Source organism: Tursiops truncatus, chromosome 8 (genome assembly GCF_011762595.2).
Source record: "Tursiops truncatus isolate mTurTru1 chromosome 8, mTurTru1.mat.Y, whole genome shotgun sequence".
Taxonomy (NCBI): domain Eukaryota; kingdom Metazoa; phylum Chordata; class Mammalia; order Artiodactyla; family Delphinidae; genus Tursiops; species Tursiops truncatus.
This window is the reverse complement of record NC_047041.1, coordinates 53,768,416-53,790,070: the sequence shown is the minus strand read 5'-3', so window position 1 is coordinate 53,790,070 and position 21,655 is coordinate 53,768,416. Positions and strand designations below refer to the sequence as shown.

General features: G+C 36.3%; 1 protein-coding gene and 1 long non-coding RNA gene across 4 annotated transcripts in view; one reads left to right on the top strand and one right to left on the bottom strand.

Annotated features, from left to right (window-relative positions):
- Window positions 1–5,339, top strand: part of LOC109552319 (uncharacterized) — a 29,148-nt gene extending 23,809 nt beyond the window's left edge. Inside the window, exon 3 of the long non-coding RNA XR_002179107.3 lies at window positions 5,107–5,339. This is a non-coding gene — a long non-coding RNA (uncharacterized lncRNA). The remainder of the gene's footprint in view (window positions 1–5,106) is intronic.
- The window catches only part of RSF1 (remodeling and spacing factor 1), a 169,779-nt gene that overhangs the window by 14,927 nt on the left and 133,197 nt on the right, over window positions 1–21,655 (bottom strand). For all 3 annotated transcript variants that reach the window (XM_033862193.2, XM_033862192.2, XM_019948666.3), the window contains exons 6-11: window positions 19,317–21,082; window positions 17,377–17,583; window positions 12,939–13,043; window positions 11,389–11,468; window positions 6,630–6,684; window positions 5,338–5,447 (exon numbers count right to left, since the gene is read on the bottom strand). In XM_033862193.2, coding sequence (XP_033718084.1) covers window positions 5,338–5,447; window positions 6,630–6,684; window positions 11,389–11,468; window positions 12,939–13,043; window positions 17,377–17,583; window positions 19,317–21,082 — 2,323 coding nt within the window. The remainder of the gene's footprint in view (window positions 1–5,337; window positions 5,448–6,629; window positions 6,685–11,388; window positions 11,469–12,938; window positions 13,044–17,376; window positions 17,584–19,316; window positions 21,083–21,655) is intronic.

The window sequence follows — 21,655 nt, the reverse complement described above, 5'->3', positions numbered from 1 at the left end:
AGATAAAGTGACTTGAAGATCATGCTAAATATGGTAATTACTAGCCACATGTGGCTATTTATATTTAAAATAATTAAACTAAAAAATGCTGTTCCTCACTAGCCATATTTCAAGTGCTCAACAGTGACATATGGCTACTGATTGCCATACTGGACAGCAAAGTAACAGAACATTTCCATAACCACGGTAAATTGGACAGCATTGGATTAAAGTTACACAGTGATTAACAACAGAGTTAAGACCAATAGCCAGCACTTCCCTGGTGGCGCAGTGGTTAAGAATCTGCCTGCCAACGCAGGGGACACGGGTTTGATCCCTGGTCCAGGAAGATCCCATGTGCTGCAAAGCAACTAAGCCCGTGTGCCACAACTACTGAGCCTGTGCTCTAGAGCTCGCGAGCCACAACTACTGAGCCCGTGTGCCACAACTCCTGAAGCCCGCGAGCCTAGAGCTCATGCTTCGCAACAAGAGAAGCCACCGCAATGAGAAGCCCGCACACTGCAACGAAGACCCAACGCAGCCAAAAAGAAAAAAGGATAAAATCAAAAATCCTTAAAAAAAAAACAATGACTAATAGCCAAATATTTTGCCTTTTGAGTTGAGAAACTCATTACAGCTATAGATTTCCTCTCTAGGAAAATATATACCTACACAAACATAACATTTTACATATAATTTCAGAGGATTCACAAGTTTCAGGTTAAGAACTCTTCTTCTACATATTTTTACATGCAACAGTTTACTTCCAATTTTTCATGATTATAAACAATGCTATGAAAAACATCCTTATAGATATAGCTTAGCTTTTCCTTAAGATAAATTCTGAGAAAGTAAAAATCGGTGTATCTATTCATCAGGCTAGAATAACAGATTCAGATACAGCCAGATATAAAGTTAATGGAAAACAGGATTTCTCCGAAGGACAAGATGCAGCTGTAAAGTGCCATAACAATCTATTTCTTTGAGCCACTACTACTTTCTTACTGAGACACTCTGTTTTCTAAATTCAGAGACCATCAGAACCCTTGGACAAAGGAAATTATAGCAGTAAGAATGAAACACCCACCCCTGCCTAGAGGATCTAAGTCACTTTTAACACAAATAAGCAGCCTTGATTTACATTCCAGATTCAGAGTTTGGATAAGGGGTTGGACACAACACTCCACACTCTATCTTCATTGTTTTCAAGTAAATAGGACCCTGTGTCTACCATGCCGTACACATATGATACTGACCCTTTCACAGTCCTGCTTTGCTTTGAGCCTTACTCTTCATTTAAATTTCATCTAAACTCTACCATTCCTCAGTATCTTTTCATAACTCTATCTTTTCTTTTGTTTGGTGAGATGCCCCTTGGTTCCACTATGAGATTTTGTTGGATTATAGGTTTGTTCCTGGTATTCTTGCTACAAATAAAATTGTTGGCTTAAAGGCATACAAATTGTTCTTCAAGGGTTGTAGCAATTTAAAATACAACCATGAAGTGAATTTTACCATTAAGATTTTTTTGCTAATACGGAAAAACAAAATTATTTTGTTCCTTAATTTTAATTTGAATACCCAGTAAAGCCAATATTATTTTCATGTCTACTGGTCATTTTTCCTTTTTCATTCGCAAGTACTGGTTTGTGTCCTTTCCCCATTTTATTAGCCAGTATATTCATCTTTCCTTACAGATCTGTAAGAGCTTTTTATGTATTAAAGATTTTAACATCTTTGTCATATGTTGCAGTTATTTCTATCCAAAGTGTATTCCTCGCCCCCCCTTTTTTTTGGGCCATACCATGGCATGCGGGATCTTAGTTCCCCAACCAGGGATCAAACCAATGCTCCCTGCAGTGGAAGTGCTGAGTCTAAACTACTGGACCACCAGGGAAGTCCCCAAAGTGTATTTCCCCTTTAACCTTTGCTTATTTTTTCAAGTTTTGAGACAGGAAGACTGACATTTTGTCCTGCTATCATTACAAATATGTGCCCATCCCATCCCCAGTCAGCATCCCTCTCAAATAAACAAACAAACACAAATCATGCTGTCTAGTTCTAGTCTTCAAAATACATGGAAACTTAATTTTTCTTAAGGAACTGATTTCCTAACAAAAATGGCTTTTTATCCTTGACTTCAGAAATGTTAATGTCTGAAGTATGCAACAGTCTTTGCAGACACCATGTGGAAAAACTATTTCCACTATGAAAAAAACTATATACTCACTGTTATTTTAAAAACGCATAAGCCATTCCTTTTGAATTTTAACTCCTTTACAAAATTTCTTTGCAAGCAAACATTTTCTTTTGTAAGTGCTTTTTGTCTGAGTCTTTCTTAATTTTATATAATCAAATTTCCTTTTCACTATTTTTTCTGTGTTTGGTGTTATACTTAAAAAGTTGCTCCTTACATAAGAATGTGCATCTTCCTTACCTCCTTTTGGGAACTAGGCAGGGTATAAATAAATGAATCACACAATACATATTATGATAAAAAACATAGTTTATATTACTGTTATATAATTTTAAGCTGAAGGGATCATCTGGGTTAGTTCACCATCATAGGTATGTCAACCAAGACCCAGGGAAATGGACCAACCACTCAAAGATATATGGCTAATTAGTGGCGTGGTGAGGGCTATAATCTGAAGTCTTCTGGCCCTCAATTCAATGCTCTCCTTCCAGTCAACTTTGACATCATCCTCTATTAGGAGCTATAAGAATCCGATAAACAATTATTAAATGATAGTAGTGATGAAATTTTTTTTTGGGGGGGGAGGGTTTCTTTTCTGTGTTGATATATTAAGTGCTTTAGATTTTATCCTCACAACAGTCCCATTGCAGCCCATGTACAAAGTAAATTCTAGGTGTATTTATTAGAGCTTGAATATGACGAATAAAACTTAAAAAAAATATATTAGGGGCTTCCCTGGGTGGCGCAGGGGTTGAGAGTCCACCTGCCGATGCAGGGGACACGGGTTTGTGCCCCGGTCCAGGAAGATCCCACATGCCGCGGAGTGGCTGGGCCCGTGAGCCATGGCCCCTGAGCCTGAGCGTTGGGAGCCTGTGCTCCGCAATGGGAGAGGCCACAGCAGTGAGAGGCCCGCGTACCGCAAAAAAAAAAAAAAAAGAAAAAGAAAAAATTACTAAGAAGCAGAAGGAAAAAAGAAAAACTGAGAAGAGACATACAAATGCCCAACAAGCACATGAAAAGATGCTCAACATCACCAACCATCAAGGAAATGCAAATCAAAATCATGAGACATCACCTCACATCTGCTAGGATGGCCGCCATGAAAAAAACAAAAGCAGACAAGTGTTGGCAAGGACGTGGAGGACCCAGAAACCCTGTACACTGCTGGTGGGAATGGAAAATGGTGCAGCTGCCATGGAAAACAGCATGGCAGTTCCTCAAAAAAAACAAAAACAGAACTACCATATGATCCAGCAATCCCACTTCTGGGTATATACCCAAGATGAAATGCTAATAAAACAAATTTCTTCTCCCACTGAAAACCACAATTACATCAGGATTGAAAGACAATACAGTTCCCCTATGATGCTTGTTCTGATAATGTAAATTTGTTCCAACATAACTGATATATCAGGAAATAATTCAAGCATAACATGTATTTCATACTTGCTTATATATAATTTTCCTTGTGAGAAACACTAGGTAAATGTAGAAAACTGCACCAGCTGTGTAGGAATACACAAAACAAACACGTGCACACATCTTACAAATATTTACCAGCTACCCAAGCTCATCATGTGTGTTATAAGCTAGAGCCATCTGCATCTGGTATTACAAGTTTCTGGCTGATTTCAAGTAACTCTCCTTCTACCACTACACAATAATTTACAAACTGCAACTCTCCTCACAATCACTTCCACAGACAAGCTTCAGGTCTTTTTTCAACATAAAATGTCATATTTATTGTAGTACTTGTTATTTCTTAACCACTTAAGATGTGTCAAATGGTACTCCCATTGTTATCTTCTTTTTTAATGTGTCACTAATGAAGTTTTTGAGTGTGTGACCCTAACTCCATATTTCCCATAATCCCTATAGTTTTTGTGCAATTTTGCACACAATGGCAATTTTTAGGAATGCATTTGTTGTGTTTTAGTAGAATTGACTTTAACACTTGCACTTTCCATTAGTAGGTTTTGACTTCACTAGTTTTAATGATTTTATTAAAAAACGGTACTTTTAAAAAGTTTTTTTTTTTTTTAAGGAATAAGATGGACACCATTCCCCTAAATATTAAGGATTTTACTCTTACTGATCCTACTGCATTTTATTTTATTTATAACAGTTTATGGAAAAACCCAAACAAACTTTTCGGCCAACCCAAAATAAAGTTTTAACAATAACAACAGAAACTACACAAGGGGAACTCTTTCATGATCACTGACAAAAGTTTATAAACAGGAAACAAGCTTAAAGTTCTATAAAATCAACTCTGTTTTCCATCTCCAGTTACTCAAGTTAAAAGACTGTTTTGGTGTTGTCTAACAATGGTCTAAAATAATTAAAATATCATTTATTTATTATTTGAGTGAGACAGGGTGGTGTCGTGGAAAGAACACTAGACGAACAAACAATTAGAAGATAAGGTTTTAGTCTAGGTTTAGCTACTAACAGAGTGACTATGGAAAAATCTCTCTCTGATATTTCTGGTGGCAGATGGTAAACCAGACTATATTTATTGAGTCTCTCAATAGGTACTGATGGAGCACCATGCTAGCTGTAAAGAACAGAGGGATGCATAACACGGACATGGTACTTACCTTCATGTTAACAGTATAGTGCAGGAGAGCAATATTAATCAAAAAATTAAAATCACGATTGTTACAAATATAGAAGTACTTTCAAGAAAAAAAACTGGTTGCTATGAGGGCATATAATAGAGGGGTTTGATTAAGAGAGGATTGTTAACAAGGTAAAAAACAGGAGGGAAATTCAAGTAAACAGTCTACACAAAGGGACCGAAAGAAGACAGTGTGGCTGACCTGAGAGAGTAAGGGAAAATGTGGATGAGGTGGAGCTGAAAGGCTAAGTGCAGGGCAGGCTATGTAGTGCCTGTGGGCCTTGTTAAAGGCATCGGTTCTTATCCCCAGAGCTACAGAAATTGGACAAAGTATGTTAAACAGAAGAGGATAACACGAGCAAATTACATTTGGAAAAGATGATGTTGGCTGCTCTAAAATTCTATGATTCTAAAGACGGTAAGTAAGAAATATATATACAATTTCTAATCATCACTGTCATCGTAATGGGAAAAGCATATACTTTGGGGTCAGGTTGTTTCAAAAACATTTTCCACTCCTTCATTCTCACAGATTTCATACCTATAACTTATACATTTCCGTGTTCTTGTTGACCTCCTTTCAAGCAAGTTTGCTTTGGATTTTTTGGAATCTTTTTTCTTTTCTTCATGATCTTCAGAAAAATCTGGCTCCTGGTTTAAAAATATGATAATAAGTATATAGGTTATTAATCACAACAGAACAAAGTTCCTTGGAATTAACAGCTTTCTAATGTCCATCTAGGCAGCACATGTGAAAGGTTTAAAAAAAGTGAAATGATTCCCATAAAACTGAATAAACATGGCAACACTAAGTACAGAGATCAAAAAGAATATTGGTGATCAAAGGATGAAAACACTTCTGTATTAAACTTATGCTTTTGTGAGTTTATAATTACCTCTTTTAAAACAATCATGATGAAGTCTATCCACCGATAATGTAACTTAACACACATAAATCAAAAGATATGCTGAATAAATGAAATAATGGGTTTAGAAGAAGAAAGGGGCAAGGTGCTCCAGAAAAATAACTAACCAAGACAGGTTATTTCAGTGTGTGATTTAATTAAGCCTGAATGAAACTGCATATGAAACTAAGAAAATTTCTTCATTTCAAATGAATATCACGTTACATATACTTTCACTCATGAGATAGCTTTCTCAATTATAAATTAGATTAATAACTGCAAAACAATGGTATCCCTTCAAAGAAACTGAACTGTAAGAACACAAACTGAAGTTTCTGATAACCCCCAAAGGAGGGAATTAAAAACCAAATCTCCCTGAACTATTTTTTAGTCACTTCACATAAATAGCACATAAAGAAGCTAAAAACGAATTACCCAATTTAGGGTACAAAAAAAAAAAAAAAAAAGAACATAAACTCCGTGGGGTGAGCTTTAACTTGGTTTGGATGTGATATTACATTTTGGGGCTATCTGCATACACATAATTTAAATCATGAGGGAAATGGGTGATTTCTTTTTTTTTTTTTTTTTTTGTGGTACGCGGGCCTCTCACTGTTGTGGCCTCTCCCGTTGCGGAGCTCCGGACGCGCAGGCTCAGCGGTCATGGCTCACGGGCCCAGCCGCCCCGCGGCATGTGGGATCTTCCCGGACCGGGGCACGAACCCGTGTCCCCTGCATCGGCAGGCGGACTCTCAACCACTGCGCCACCAGGGAAGCCCTGGGTGATGTCTTTAAGGTGCTAAATTTTCATTTTTAATAAAATAGGTATACTATATATTTAAAACCACTCATATTACATAAAGTGAGTTAAATTTGAGAACAATTTTGGCAGTCTCCTCTTTAAAAATGCTATAAACCAGAAACTTACTTGTGGAGGAATGATGTTTTCAATACTGATACCCACATACACCAAGCGTTCTTTCCTTTAAGTAAAAAACAAAAAAGCACACAAAGTGAGATTTGCTAAAAATAAAATTGTTATGAAAACATTACTAACACAGATAATACTAAAATTATGATTCATGGTAACAGCAGAAGCTAGGTCACAGACATGTTAGTTATTATCCATGAAACTTATAATATTGGTATCTGTGGCAGGCACAACACTTCCTAAAGGTATGAAAACTTAGCTTTAGAAGTGACTTATGCCAGGTAAAATAAAACCTGTAAGTGAAACAGACAAGGAAATCTGATGAAAAGAGTCATGCTTGTGACTCACTGATGAAGTGATTAGATGGAACACCAACTCTGGACAAACTGGATCTTTGTTATGCTGGAAGTTCTCAGTAATATCGTATGTGAATGATTCTAAGACCATCCACTTCTTGTTTGCAGAGAAGAAAACCAGCAATACAGCCATATGTCTCTGCACTCTAGGATGCTTACAACAAAGATATCTTCAGAGCCAGTGAAGACTTCTCCAGAAAATGTGGATTTATGGACACTAATGACATAGAGTTTCATTTCAAAGAAATCTTTGTTGATTTTAATTCAACAAATTTTACACAACAAATTGCTATACAGAACAGAAGCTTTCTCTGGTTCTCCCAAAGTTAATTCAAATACACCAAGAACAGCTGAGCTTTTACATACATGCCAGTGTATGTTCAACTAAACAGAAATAGTAACCACTCTTCCTCCCTTTATTTGTGATGTCCCATATAGGACATTAATGATCCAGTTGTGTGGGTCCTTTAGAACACAGCCTTTACTGCCCCATAAACCCTGGGCTAACAAGAATTTTATAGTCATTTTAAGAGATGGGTTATGAAGCTATTAAATAAAACTGGCATGTAAGAAAATAAAGTTATTTTAATCAAAACATTTAAAAAAATTAGTATAGTTAATGAACTAAAAACTAGGAAAGGAAGAACAGTACTAGCTGAAATTAATAGGAAAGGCTACGTGGATAATTCAAAACTTCAGCTCTCTGTTATTAAATATGTTTGACATGTCCCTCTTTACATTAACCAAGTTTATTGTGGTATCAGTTTCCTCAAAAGCTCTATTTTCACTTGACCATTATTTCTCTTCTCAACTCAATGGAAAAAACACTTAGTCATGTTCCATGTTAGGTCTTGACTTGTGTCAGGCTTGGAAATCGAAAGGTAAATGAGACATAGTTCTTGCCCTCACAATTATTTAACAGCTAACTGTAGTCCATTACGAACAGGTATAATGGAAATGAGAAAAAGGAATGGATTTTCTCTGAAGAGCTGAGAAACTCGGGAAGGCTTTAAATAGGTGGTAATATCTGAGTAAGATCTTGACGGTAGGTATGATTTCTCATCAAGGCATTCTCTTGCTCAGTAATCTTACGGAAAGTCACATCTTCCATTCTATCTCACCACCTAGCTCAATGATCATATTGGGCCCAGACCTTATTACCAATAACCACACCCTTTCTAAAATTTCAATTTCAAGGAACCTGTTCTCTGACTTCTACTGACTCACTTTCCAGCTCACTCCCTCTGTTACACTGATTTCAACCATTCCCTGACTCCAGTGGGAGCTCTATCCATTGACCCTACCCTTTTTTCACTGTCCGGCACTCCCTTTGTGTCCTTACTTTCCCCCTTACCTGGCTTAGACTCCATGGTCCATCATTACAAATACTCCTTTGCATACACTCTCAAATTCCTTGTCTCTTTCTCTCCTTCCCTCTGTTATATTACCTGGAAAATTCCAACCCTGATTAAATCCAACTCTCTGCTAGCAAAGCACTAGTAATAGTACTTTGGAAGTACATAGCTATTTGAATTCCCAATAATTTCTGGCACCAAGTCCAGGAAGGGACATTTACATATCAGCTGAATGGACTGAAACATGAGATTTCACAGAGCATCACAGCTCCAGCTCTATAGACAGTTGCTGGCTAGTACTAATTACTCACTGACACATCCTTCTTTTCCACCATACCGTAGAGCCACATGTCATACACCTCATGTTGATTACATTGCCCAGCATAAAGCAGGTGCTCAATAAATGTTCATTAAATGTTGACTAAAAGAACAAACAAGGGGAAAGATGCTCTAGCACTATGACATAGACAGTAAGCAAGGCTCTAAGTTGTTAGGATGAATGCTAGAGAAATTATTTCACAGATTTGAAACAGCATGAATAAAAATGCTCACTTTTAAAAAGAGATGAAGTCACCTGTATTTACAGTTAATATATTATTTACTTTAGAAACATACATATTTTGCTATTTAGAGCTCCTAATATATACATATATTAGGAGTTATAAATAATGAAAGCTTTGTTAACCAGATTTTTGGGGGAATTCACAAACAACAGTAACAGTTAACTTGCCTTGTTAGAATGGTCTCGTATAGGATTTAGTGTGATGTAAAGGCACAATAACAGATGTCCTCTTAAAGGATGACATTTAAGTAAAGAGGATTACCAAGGATAGAAGAGAAAGTAGATGAACTAGTAAATGGGAGGCCAATAATATAAACAAATGTGGCACATTTTAACATAAATTTCTAAAACTGAAAGTATTTAACTGCAGCAGCATATTCTGAAGTGTGTGAGGCAAGAGTAAAATATACGTTCACCAATCTTTCCACATAGAAAATGTACAAGCATCACAGGCCTCCGAAGAATAAACGGATATAATGTGAGTATGAGACAAACTCTTAGTGGTTTACATTCTTGGCTTTTAGAGAGAATCTACTTTCTTCCAAGTCCTTGAAGGGTGAGAGCCTATTAGCTATCTACACTGCTAAGTCAGATCAGCTTCAGAACATGAACTCATTTCTCAGAAGGGCAGGCAGATTGCAGGAAGACTGAGTCTAATTTTTAATTATGATTTAATTTGAAGCATCCTTAGTTAGATCTTTTCCAGTGTCAAAAATTATGACAGGAGCAGTTCGTACATCAAAATAGTCCTAATAACTGTATACAGGACTGTTAGTTCCTAAATATAAAGGTATTTAGACAACCAATTAAAAAAAAAAGTACTACTTTTATCTCCTAGTGAACTTCAGAGATAAACTTTGCCTTTAAACTAAGCAGCATACATCATGAGCCAGAGAGAGCTCAAGGTGAGCAGTAAAGAGGAAAAAGGATCTAGAAGTTGAACTCATTTTTAAGGTTCAACTTGGCACAAAGTGTGTGGACTATGGAATGAGCAGACTGTCTCAACGCAAACTAAAGTTTTGAGGGGAATACTATGTGACAGGAGGTAAGAGTTAAAGTAGCGGCAAATGAAGGAGCAATCAGGAGACACTGCTTAGATTTTTCTCAGATGGGCATCAAGTCCTACTGATTAATCCTCTGAAAATTCTCTTCAACCTCTCTACTGTATTATCATGATGACTGCTCTAGTTCAGGCCTCACTGGCTCTCACAGACTTTATTCCAACAGCCTCAACTCTAATTCCTTCTTCTTACTGTTACCAGGGCATTTTTTCTGAAATAAAAGTCTGATTATGCACATTCCTCCTTTGATGGCTCCCCCATGCCTCTAGAGAATAATTCAAATTTCCTAGCCAGTTATGCAAAGCTGTTCACAATTTGGCCTCAGTTTCCTTTATAGCTTCATCCCCCACCACTCTTTTACACTCTCTCTGCTTGTACTGTGCTCTTTGCCAGAAATATCCTTTCTCTGCATGTCCTCCTATATAACCCCTAGTTATCTTCCAAGGACTTCCCTGATAACCCCAACTCCTAGGAGAACTAAAGTGCTCCTCCACAATGTTCTAGTATTGCTCTAAATATACCTCGATTTGTCTACTTTATTGAATCACTGGTTCATACATCTGCATCCTCTCGTAGAAGGTGAGCTCCAGGTAAGCAAGAGCTTTGTCTTACTCATCTTTTCTCTTCAGTTTGGAACACAGTAGGAATGAATGAATGTTTAGCAGTAGACTAATCAACAAAGGTACATATAAATATAAATAAATACAAACTTACTGTCTTGATTTTGAGCCCCCTTTAAAGATTAAGCTCAACTCCAATCTTACCTCCTCCAAGAAGCCTTCTTCAACTGCTTTAGACCACACTGCAGTGGCATATTGAAAAGGGAGGCATTGCTTACAGTCAATAGGACACAGTTCAGCATTTAAATGCTCTTTATTTCACCAGCGTTAATTCTGCCCACCCAAAGAGATGACATGGGTAACTAAACTGTAGACCAGTTCTTACAGTTTTCTTGTACTCCCTACATACTTAGCTACATATACTCCACAATACTTGGGTCAATACTTATTCAGAGTAGGTTCTGATATACATTTTAGATCAGGGATTGGCAAACTTTTCCTGTAAAAGGACAGATAATAAATTAGGTTTGGGTAATAAGGTCCCTGTTGCAACTACTCAACTCCACTGCTGTAGTGCAAAAGTAGTCACAGGCAACATATAAACATGAGCATGGCTATGTTCCAATAAAACTTTACTTATGGACAATGAAATCAGAATATACAATTTTCATGTGCCATGACATATGGTTTTTGGTTTTTTTCTAATCATTTAAAAAAGAAAAAACCATTCTTAGCCAGGCCATATTTGGCCCACAGGTCAGAGTGTGCCAAACCCTGCTTTAGACAGACACATTAGTCTATACAGGAAGACAATTCTGAGGTCAAATTCCCAAGTAAAACATTAACACACATATCACAATACCTGCGTTCAGCACGCTCCTTCTTCTTTAAGGCAACATCCAAATCCTGCAATTGTTCCTCTAATTTTTCACACAGTAGTTTCTGAAAAAATAAAACAGATGAGTGTCATTTTACACACCTTTCCACAATCATTTATCTCTTGCCTATTAGCTACAGATACCATGCTATTGAGAGCTGATAAGGGGCCACGTAGTGAACACTGAAATGTTCCTTATATTTAATTAAATAAAGACATGCTGCTTCAGTTCATCCACTGAACTGAAGATGAGCAGGGTATCTTTAAAGTAACACACATGTTAAAGAAACTTATAGCTTTGCCGAGAAACATGTTCAATGCCTATCTTGCTGGCAGTAATCAATGTTTAAAATAGCATTTGGTTCACTGTATATACATGACAGTGATTAAAATTTTTTTTTAAATCCTAAGACATTTTTAAGGAAGAAGGTTTATGTACAATAAAATACAATGGTGCCAATCACTATTTTTTAAAAAAGAGAATGGAAAAGAATTTACAAAACCTTGCCACATGGTTACTGGGTCAAAACAGAGCTGAAGAATATAACTGCAAAAGTGATGCTAAGCCAAAAACATTCCACTTCACTAAGAAATGCAACAAAGGCCATCTTTTTTGGTTTTGGCTGCACTGTGCGGCTTGCGGCATCTTAGTTCCCCAACCAGGGATCGAACCCATGCTCCCTGCAGGGGAAGTGTGGAGTCCTAACCACTGGACTGCCAGGGAAGTCCCAACGCCATCATTTTTAAAGTAAAATGAGACTGGGCTTGTGAGAGAAAGGACCTCTTGGATGCAAAAAAATATCCTGCTCTTCAGTTTTAAAAGAAATCCACCTGAATCGAGATACGAGAGAAACAGAATCCATGTTTCTATTCATAGTAACATTATAATGGTGCATAATTCATAATACCATCTATAAAACTGACAAAAAGAAGGTAGGCAGAAATGAAAAAGAGAATGAAACAAAGGGATAAACAAAAGGAAGAAACTTATTTCTTCCCTTGTATATTATCTTAATTTGGGGGGTTTTTGTGCCTTTAATGAATGTGAGAAAAAATAAACCAGAGATTATAATTCTACAAAACCCAGAGGTCTTCTAAGAATTGCTTTGGAAAAAAAATAAAGGGAAGACCTAAAAGATACTAATAAAAGGTAGTTGTTTTTTTGGGTTTTTTTTTGTGGTACGCGGGCCTCTCACTGTTGTGGCATCTCCCGTGGCGGAGCACAGGCTCTGGATGCACATGCTCAGCGGCCATGGCTCACGGGCCTAGTTGCTCCGCGGCATGTGGGATCTTCCTGGACTGGGGCACGAACCCGTGTCCCCTGCATCGGCAGGCGGACTCTCAACCACTATGCCACCAGGGAACCCCTAAAAGGTAGTTTTTATCAATAGTCTCTAATTTCACAGAAATTTAAACAAGAGATGAACAATATCTACAAATTGAAGATTAAAATGTTTAGTGGCTGTCAAGAAATATTATTAATTTAAACATAAAATCAAAGACTGGAAAAACAAAACTGTGCTGGGTCATCATACATGTTGGCAAGGGGGGCAGAACCATTCTCCATCTGGGATGATCATGAGAGGAGGGCGAAGGCAGGCAGTGTGATATCCACTATCACAAGAGTCGCACAGGAGAATCTGAAATAAACCACAGATTGTCAACCTAACTCTATGACTAATATTCAATGACTCAAGTTAAAATAAAGACATTCTATATTTCTTAGCATAAAACTAAGTAATATACTATACTATACTCTTTATCTGCATATAGCATAATAATAAAAAAGCTCTGCTAATTAGGATCCTAACATGTCTTTTTTTTGGGGGGGGGGGCCTCACTGCACAGCTTGTGGGATGTTAGTTCCCTGACCAGGGATTGAACCCGAGCCCTTGGCAGTGAGAGTGCGGAGTCCTAACCACTGGACCGCCAGGAAACTCCCCTCTAAGATATGATTTTTTTTAAAATTTAGAACCAAGAAAAATAATATGTTAAGCTAATAAATTTAGTGAAAAATAACAAGTCTTTTCTGAACTAGAGTTACAATCCTTTTTTGGTACGCCATGAGGAATATAACACATTCTTTATAACAAAGTTTTATAGCTTAAGTACCATAAACTTCCCTACCACACACAGGATTTTTAAAATACAAATAATTTCCACTGTAAATAGCATTTCAATTACATATCTGTAAGAAACATTCATGGCTCCTTTTATCATGTAAATTCAAACATGAGAGGAATGGAACTACACTAAGGACAATTATGTTCAAATAAAAAAGTTACGAATAATTAATCTTAAGCTGATTATTTTTTGCTATTCGAGTTTCAGATGACCAGTTCTCTAAAACTTAAAATGGTACACACTCATGAACTTAAAAAAATCATTTATTTTAAAATAATTTTAGATTTATGGAAGAGTTGCCAAGATAGGACACTAACGTTAATATCTTACATAACCATGGTACATTTACCAAAAGTTAAGAAATTAACATCAGTATAAAACTATTAACTAAACAACAGACATTATTCGGACTTCACCAGTTTTTCCACTATTGTCCTTTTTTTGATTCTAGGATCCAACCCAGGATATTACACTGCATTTCATCATCTCTTCTTAATTTCCTCTGATCTGTAACAGTTTCTTGGTCTTTCTTTGCTTTCCATGACTTTGACAGTTTTGCAGAGTACTACTCAGATATTATGCAGACTGCCCTCAGTTTGGGTTTGTCTGATGTCTTCTCATGATTAGACTGAAGTTACGGGTTTTTGAGAATACCATAGAGGTGAAATGCCCTGCTCACTACATCATATCTGGGGGTACATGATAGTGTAACAATTTGATAACTTACTGTTCAAATTGTACAATATGACTTATTACTGGTGATATTAACTTTGATCACTTGGTTATAGTAGTGTCTGTTGTTTTTTATCACTGTAAAGTTACTTTTCACTTTCTATACTCTATTCTCGTTAAAAGTGATAACTCCAGCCCATACTCACGGGGAAGGGAATTAAGCTCCACTTTCTGAAGAGAGGAGTATCAAAGAATTTGTAGAGATAAGTTAAAATCACCACAGTAATTAATAAATATTTTGGGGGAAGATATGTTGAAGTTATGCTATACCCCGGTTTTCCTTACAGCTTCACCCACTAGTTTTAGGACTCATCAGTGGATCTTGCTGCAATAATTATTACTGGGAATTCCCTGGTGGTCCTGTGGTTAGGACTCTGCGCTTCCACTGCTTGGGACCTGGGTTCGATCCCTGGTCTGGGAACTAAGCAAAACAAAACAAAACAATTATTACTGTGGTGTTCTAATGGTGATTTTCTGTTTTCCTCATGCCCTCAACATTTGCTATTTGGAATTCTTCTGTAAAAAAAAAAAAATGTCCCTCCCCCATTACCCCATTTTTTTGTTTATTCAATTATTTATTTTTATCAGAATGAACTAATGAATATTATTTTATTCGTTGGGTTATAATCTAAAACAAATATTTAATTTATTGTTCAAATTGTTCTAGCCATTGATATACTAGGAGTTCTCAGGTTGGCCCCTGTGTCCTTAGGACTCATTTGCATGCTTTTATTTTTTTTTAAAGCACTTCCTTACTTTCTGGTAATACAGGATACTCTAGGCACATCTTATATTTTCCTTGCCCAAGCCTTAGAATCAGCCATTTTCCCCAGAAACACTGGTTCCTTTATTGGAGAATGGTATTTAGAAATCGAGATCTGGGTGCTGAGTGCTCACAGCTCCTGGGTATCCCTGATTCTAAGTTCTCACAGAGGACAGAGCTAGGAAATACAGGTATGTATAGTACCCCATGTATGTACATATATCTATATTAAAATAAGTATGAGTTCATACTAATAACTCACCATCTAATCCAGCACCACAGGGTTCATTCTAGCCTTCAGCCTTATTTGTAACTCCTTTACCAGTGAGAAAGCTGGCTCCCATTATCTACACTTTATTTATTTGTATATAGTTTTATTTGTATATAGTTATATATAGTTTCTGAATTGCTAACATGTACCATGGGGAGGGTTTAGAGTGGGGGATGGAATGTGCACACATTTTAAAAGTGGAAAACTCCCTTCTCCGTTTGCTACCAATAGCCAGAATTCAATTTAAGTTATAGTAACATTATACTTCAGTTATGTGATTGATTGCTTACATAGGCATATGTGGACTAACCTGGGCACCTGATTCTATTTATCACATCATTTCTATGTTAAAACATAATCTAAATTTCAAATAACAAAGTTAAAAATAAACTTTTAGAATTCAGTTTATTTCTAAAATGATGATTGTCTCTATTCTTCAAGAAAGGTAAAAACCCATTAAAATAAATACTACTACGTGAGATTTCCAAGCTTCAGGCAATGATCCACTTATTTTCACTAAAACATCTGAAAAACCCGATAGAGTTCTATACTCATCTATGAATTTATTGCTTTTCTGCTGTAAGCTCAAAGAGAACAAGGACCACATCTAATTCACCATCATTTCCCTACCACTTAACACACAACAGCTGCCTAATATTTTTATTTGAGGATTATCCTTAAATATCTAGCATAAGAAATCCACCATATTTGGGATCTTCAGTTTCCAATGTCTTTCTCTTTGGCACAATAACCAGCAATGGGATTTTCAGAGCAGTTATTAAGATAACCAAATAAAAATCCTATGTGTGTTCCAAGAAGGGTACAACTTTCTCCATCTCCTGGGTGTCATTTCTGCTCACCTCATTTTACTTTTCATTTCTTCACACCCCTTTGTCATTGACGTCTATTGCTGCCCCAGTCAAAATGCATTCTCTCAGTATAAAAAAATATTAGGAAATGGTAGGGAAAGAACACAAATATTGATTTTTACTTGATTTAGGGGCAGAAAAGACCACTATCTCAATCTTCTCTTTGCCCTTCTCCACACGAAAGTCTTTACCTAACTTTTATAGTTTGATGATCATAAAAATGCTTAGAAGGGTCTTCTCAGTGTACTTTTGACAACTGTTCTTCTCGGAGCTAAAGTTATTCTCTGGGTCTAAGTTACATCTTTTACTTGAACCCTCTGCAACTACTGGAATTTGATGAACTTCACTGATTTGGTTTCCAGATACGATTTTCACATGTAGGAAGAAAACAGCTTTACCCCAGCACACAACAGATTATCAGGAACTGTGCTTGGCAACTTTACATAACTTATTTCTGCTCCCATACAACTCAACCTATGTGGAAGTTTCTTTCTTTATGTCTCTTTCTGCTTAATAGGTGGACCTTGCTTTTAAAGTCAAATCTATTCAAAAGAACAGAACGGTTGCATAGAATTGAGCATAACAAGAGTGTTTCCTCAATAGGTTCTTTAGAAAGCACTTATGAACTGCAAAACTACATATATAGGTTAGGAACTGGTTTTCCTGATTTAGGCAATCTTTGAAGAACTTACTTCCTAAATAAGGAAGTCCCATGTAAATCTGTCACTATTTTTCTGAATATATCTAGTCTATAATTATCCTCTTAAAATTTTTTTTACAACTGTCCACTTTCTAAAGTTTAAAGCCCTACTAGGTTACTACTTGACTTACATGTTTTTACAGAAACGCAACAGGCCCTTCAGGTCTTACTTATTTAAAGCTGCCACTTCAGAAATATCATTATAAAGTAACTTAAAGGAAAAGAAGAAAACTTTAAAGGAAAAAAACAGAATAGAAATATTTGAATAAACTAATTGATCTGTGAGAAGAGATTAGAAGTGCATGCTTAAGTAGAGGAAATATCAATATAAAGCCAGGTAAGAATGAAAGCAAGATCCTAATCCTCCCTAGAGTTGGGTTATTATCTGAGAAACAGAAATAAAGGCTATTTTGCACACATAAAACTGAAATCATGATCAAACCCAGAAGTTAGGCTGCTTCACACCACAGCATGCCAATAATTTGAATACTGTCCATTTAGATCAGGTACATACTAGTTCAGGATGGTTTGGAAGGCCACATTTTTTGCATGGTTCATCATCATCTGCTAGGATGGCGTCTTCACTTTCCTTTTCTTCCTCCTCTTCCGAAGCTGCAGATGATTTTTCACTGTCAGACCCTTCACTTTCATCATTGCTGGAATATTTCCACCTGCCACGTGTTCGAGACCCAGTCCATCGAACTTTGCCTTTGGGTTTTACCTTGTATAAAATAAAACATTAGGATAATCTGATGTAATAAGAATGTTAAAAAAAAACACTTCTGATTACATGTGCATTGTAGAATATTTAGTGAATACACAAAGAAGAAAAGAAAAATTATTGTGGCTTCATCCACAGATATACCTACTATTAAATTTTGGTATATATTTCCATTAATTTTTTCTACTTTTTGGAAGGGAGAATTATAATGAACATTCTGTCTTACAACTATTTTCCCTAGTTATAAAATAGTCTCCTAACATCATGTGTGTGTGTATATATATGTATAAGCCATCACATAGCTATATTTATCTAATCCACTACTAGACAGACATTTAGGTAGTTTTCCATTTTTCACTTTCATAAACAGTGTATCCTTGCAAATACAAACTTTTACACACACTTCTGTGGTTAGGATAAATTCCTCGAAGAGGATTCTGGGTCAAAGATCATGCACTTTTCAAAGGCTCTATAATAGAGCGATGACTATATTGTTACATAAAAAATTTAATTCCCGTATTAGTGATGAATTTAAAAAATTTAATGGGTCAAAAATGCATACAAAAATCCTGATAAACTTAAAAAATATTATTCAGAGAATAACTTTATAATGTTGGGAACTGCTTTTTATTGGCTGGCTTCACAATATTTTAAGTCATATTTCTGTTCACTCCTACAGTGTAAGTCCCCACCAAAGACCAAAATAATTCTAACAACAGAAGGGGAAATTTTTTTTAAGTAAAAATTTAGTATTTCAGGGGACAAAGGATCACTTGCAATTAAGAACAATCTGACCACTTAAATATATCAAAAACAAAAGTAGCACTTTTAATTACAACAAACTCCCATAGGCTAGCCAAAGACTTGTACTAGATTTTGCTTAAAATAAGAGGGTCATAGAAAAAAAAAATTCTGGCTCTATGACTAATGATTAAAATGGGGACACAGAGGCACTCTCAAACACTGGCAATGAGAAGGTACATTAACTGGGCCTTTTTTGGAGGGCAATATAGAGAAAGCCATCAGAACTTAAAACACATATGCCCCTTGACCCAGCAATTCCAATTCTAGGGGTCTATTCTAAAGAAATACTCACTCATGTCCAAAAGGATCTTCAATGCAGCACTGCCTGTAATAGTGAAAAATTGGAAACGACCTAAATGTCAATCAAGCAGGGAGTGGTTAAATAAACTGAGGTACACCCACACTATGGAATACTACGTGGCTGCCAATAACCAAAAAGTAGACTATATCTACTGATATGTAGAGTTCAGACACACACTGTTAAGTGAAAAGCTCATAGAAAAATAATTTGATTCGATCTATTTTTTAAAAGAATGGGAAGTATTTACGAACATGGACATGAATATATGGAAAAAGGACTGCAAAGAGATGAAGCCCAAACTGTTAATAGTGTTTCTAAGGAATTTTCATTTTTCAATCATACAGGTTAGGTATTACTTGGATAGTTTACAATACAGAGAATATATTTCTATGTTGCCTATAATAGAGAAAAAGTTTAAAAGATGACAAGATTATACAGTCTGAAATTTAATGTCTGGAGATAACTACTAAGAAAAAACATCTCAGATATAGGAAGAGAGGCTTTTTTGTGGTGGTTGTTCTTTTAGTTATCTTTGAACGAGCTAATTTAGCCAAAAGCAAACAGCTACAAACACTCAGAGCCAAGTATTTCTAAGAAAAATTAAAACTCAGAGTAGAAGAAATTTTACCTTGGTTACTTTAGAATTTGTATCCTTCTCTGTTTTTTTCAAATTTTCTTTTTTCTCAGTTTTTTGCAAAGCTGCTGACTCTTCTTCCACTTCATCTTCTCCTTCCCCTCTTTTTTTATCAGCTTTCTGATCTCTGATTTCAGCTACTTTTGCTGTGGGTCTAGATATTCTTGGAGACCTCCTTAAAGTACGACCCACATTTGTTTTCTCTTCTTCCTTTTCTGTCTTCTCTTGCTTGGTTTCTGGCTCTAGAATTTTGGGAGGAGAATCTGGCTTCTTCTTCCGACTGGATATCCTAATTGTTAATTTGATACCCTCTTTCTGCCTTTCAGAGGTTATTTCTGTGTTCTCTGAGGCAGTGGTTTCTTCTTCAGGAATCAACTTATATTTAAATTTGCTTTTTTGCATAGAACCCTTTGTCTCAGAAGGATCACCTGTGCCAGAGGTCTGGGCATTGTCCAGATCATCCACTTCTACCTTTGTGGATTCAGCATCCACTTTTAAAATTTCTGGGTCTATTTTCTCCAAAGACTGACCTTCAGTGGAACTGCTATTCTGACACTCTACCACTTCTTTTTCTGAGGCTAGTTTCTCACAGTGGACAGTCACGTTAGATGATGGAGAAGTTTCAGCTGTCTCGGGAAACCCTGCGTTTACTGATTCTACAGTACTCTTTGGAACCTCCTCTGGTATCGGACTCAATCTTTGTGTGTCTTTATCAAGAAAAGTCTTTTTGGACTTCTCTAACTTTTCAAGACATTCTAGGACTGGTGGGCGCTTATCCTTCTTACTTTTGGGAGACCTCTCTTCAACTCTCATGCTACAGGATTCAGCGGTAGATAAAGCAGTTTTTAAAGAGAGATCCTTTGCTATTTCAGAAGTCTCAAGAGGAGTTTCCATTTCTGGAGGACCAGTTTCCTCTATGTGCCCTTTGTGACTCTGTGTCTCTAAGGCTGATATTGAACTATCTGCATCTTTCCCTAAAGTGACCACTTCTTTCTCAAGATCACCTATTTTCATACTCGTTATGAAAGAATTTAAAGACTCTGCTCCATTTCCCTCCATGATGACACTTCTGTCCTTAGAGGGGCTACAGCTATCTTCCTTTGTATCATAAAACTTCATCTCCATCTGTTCTGTCTTAAAATTTGGAGTTACCCTTTCATCACTAACTTCTCCATTTACCAGCTGTTTCCCTTCATGACCAAAAGTAGTGATTGTAGAGATCCTTTTACAAGTCTCTTCCTCTTGTTTTATTTCATCTTTCAAAAACTCTTTTGTTGGAGTAACTGATTTACACAAAGGTCCTTTGATTGGACTGTCAAAATCATCACTCAGTTTAATTTCTCGTTTTTTTAGTGGTATCTTGGCCTGCTGGTCATTTTTAAGCTTCTCGGTTTCTTCAGTAGACTTCTCAGTGATTTCTTGAGAAGATTTAACATTGCCAGCAAAATCTAGCCTCTCAGGCTCTGGCTTCTCCATGCTACCTTTGATATCTCTAGGATCTGCTCTACATTCCTTCACTTCGACTTTTACGGGTTTGACATTTTCCTTGAAGGAATCACTTTCTTCTTTGATACTCTTTTTTTCTTCACTTTCTGGCAAAGGTTTTTCTAGCTTCACTATGACAGGCAGTTTTACAAGTTCCTTTTCATCTTCTTTTTCTATTTTCACAGTAGTCTCTTCTAGAGCATTGGGTGTAGAACAGTTTTCTGAATCTACTCGCTGCTCAACACTTTTCATCTTTTCACTTTCCTTCCGTTGCTCTAAAAATCAGAAAACGTTCACATGAATCTAAGCATTCAAGATTATAAAATATATAAGGCAAAACATAAAATATATATCCATTCAAAGTTTCTCTCTTAAAAGAGGTGGCTTCTGTCACTGGACATCTGACAATAAAAAATAAAATCACACAGTAAAGAAAATTACCAAACTCTGAAGTACAACTTTTAGATATTAAAAAAACTATTATTTAGAAAAACTCAGGTTTCTGCTTTAAACTTTTAGCTTCAATGTTCTCAATGAAATGTAAATATTTATGCATCTCAAATAATTTATTCAAGCTCCAGTGATGGCTCAAAAATATGAAACTAAGAATATATCATAAAACATTTCCAAAAGACCATATTTGTTTTAAAACCTGACAACTGTTCTTTGCAAGTCACTGAGCACTTCATTTAACTGAGGTAACATGAGCAAGGCAGTGGGAAAATGTTTTATGTTTTATCAGGTTATAAAAGTAACAATTCTGTACAGAAAATGAAAAACAGAGAAACAAAAAACATGCCCATAATCCAAATACCCAGAGGCAATCACTATTAATATTTTATTTTAGG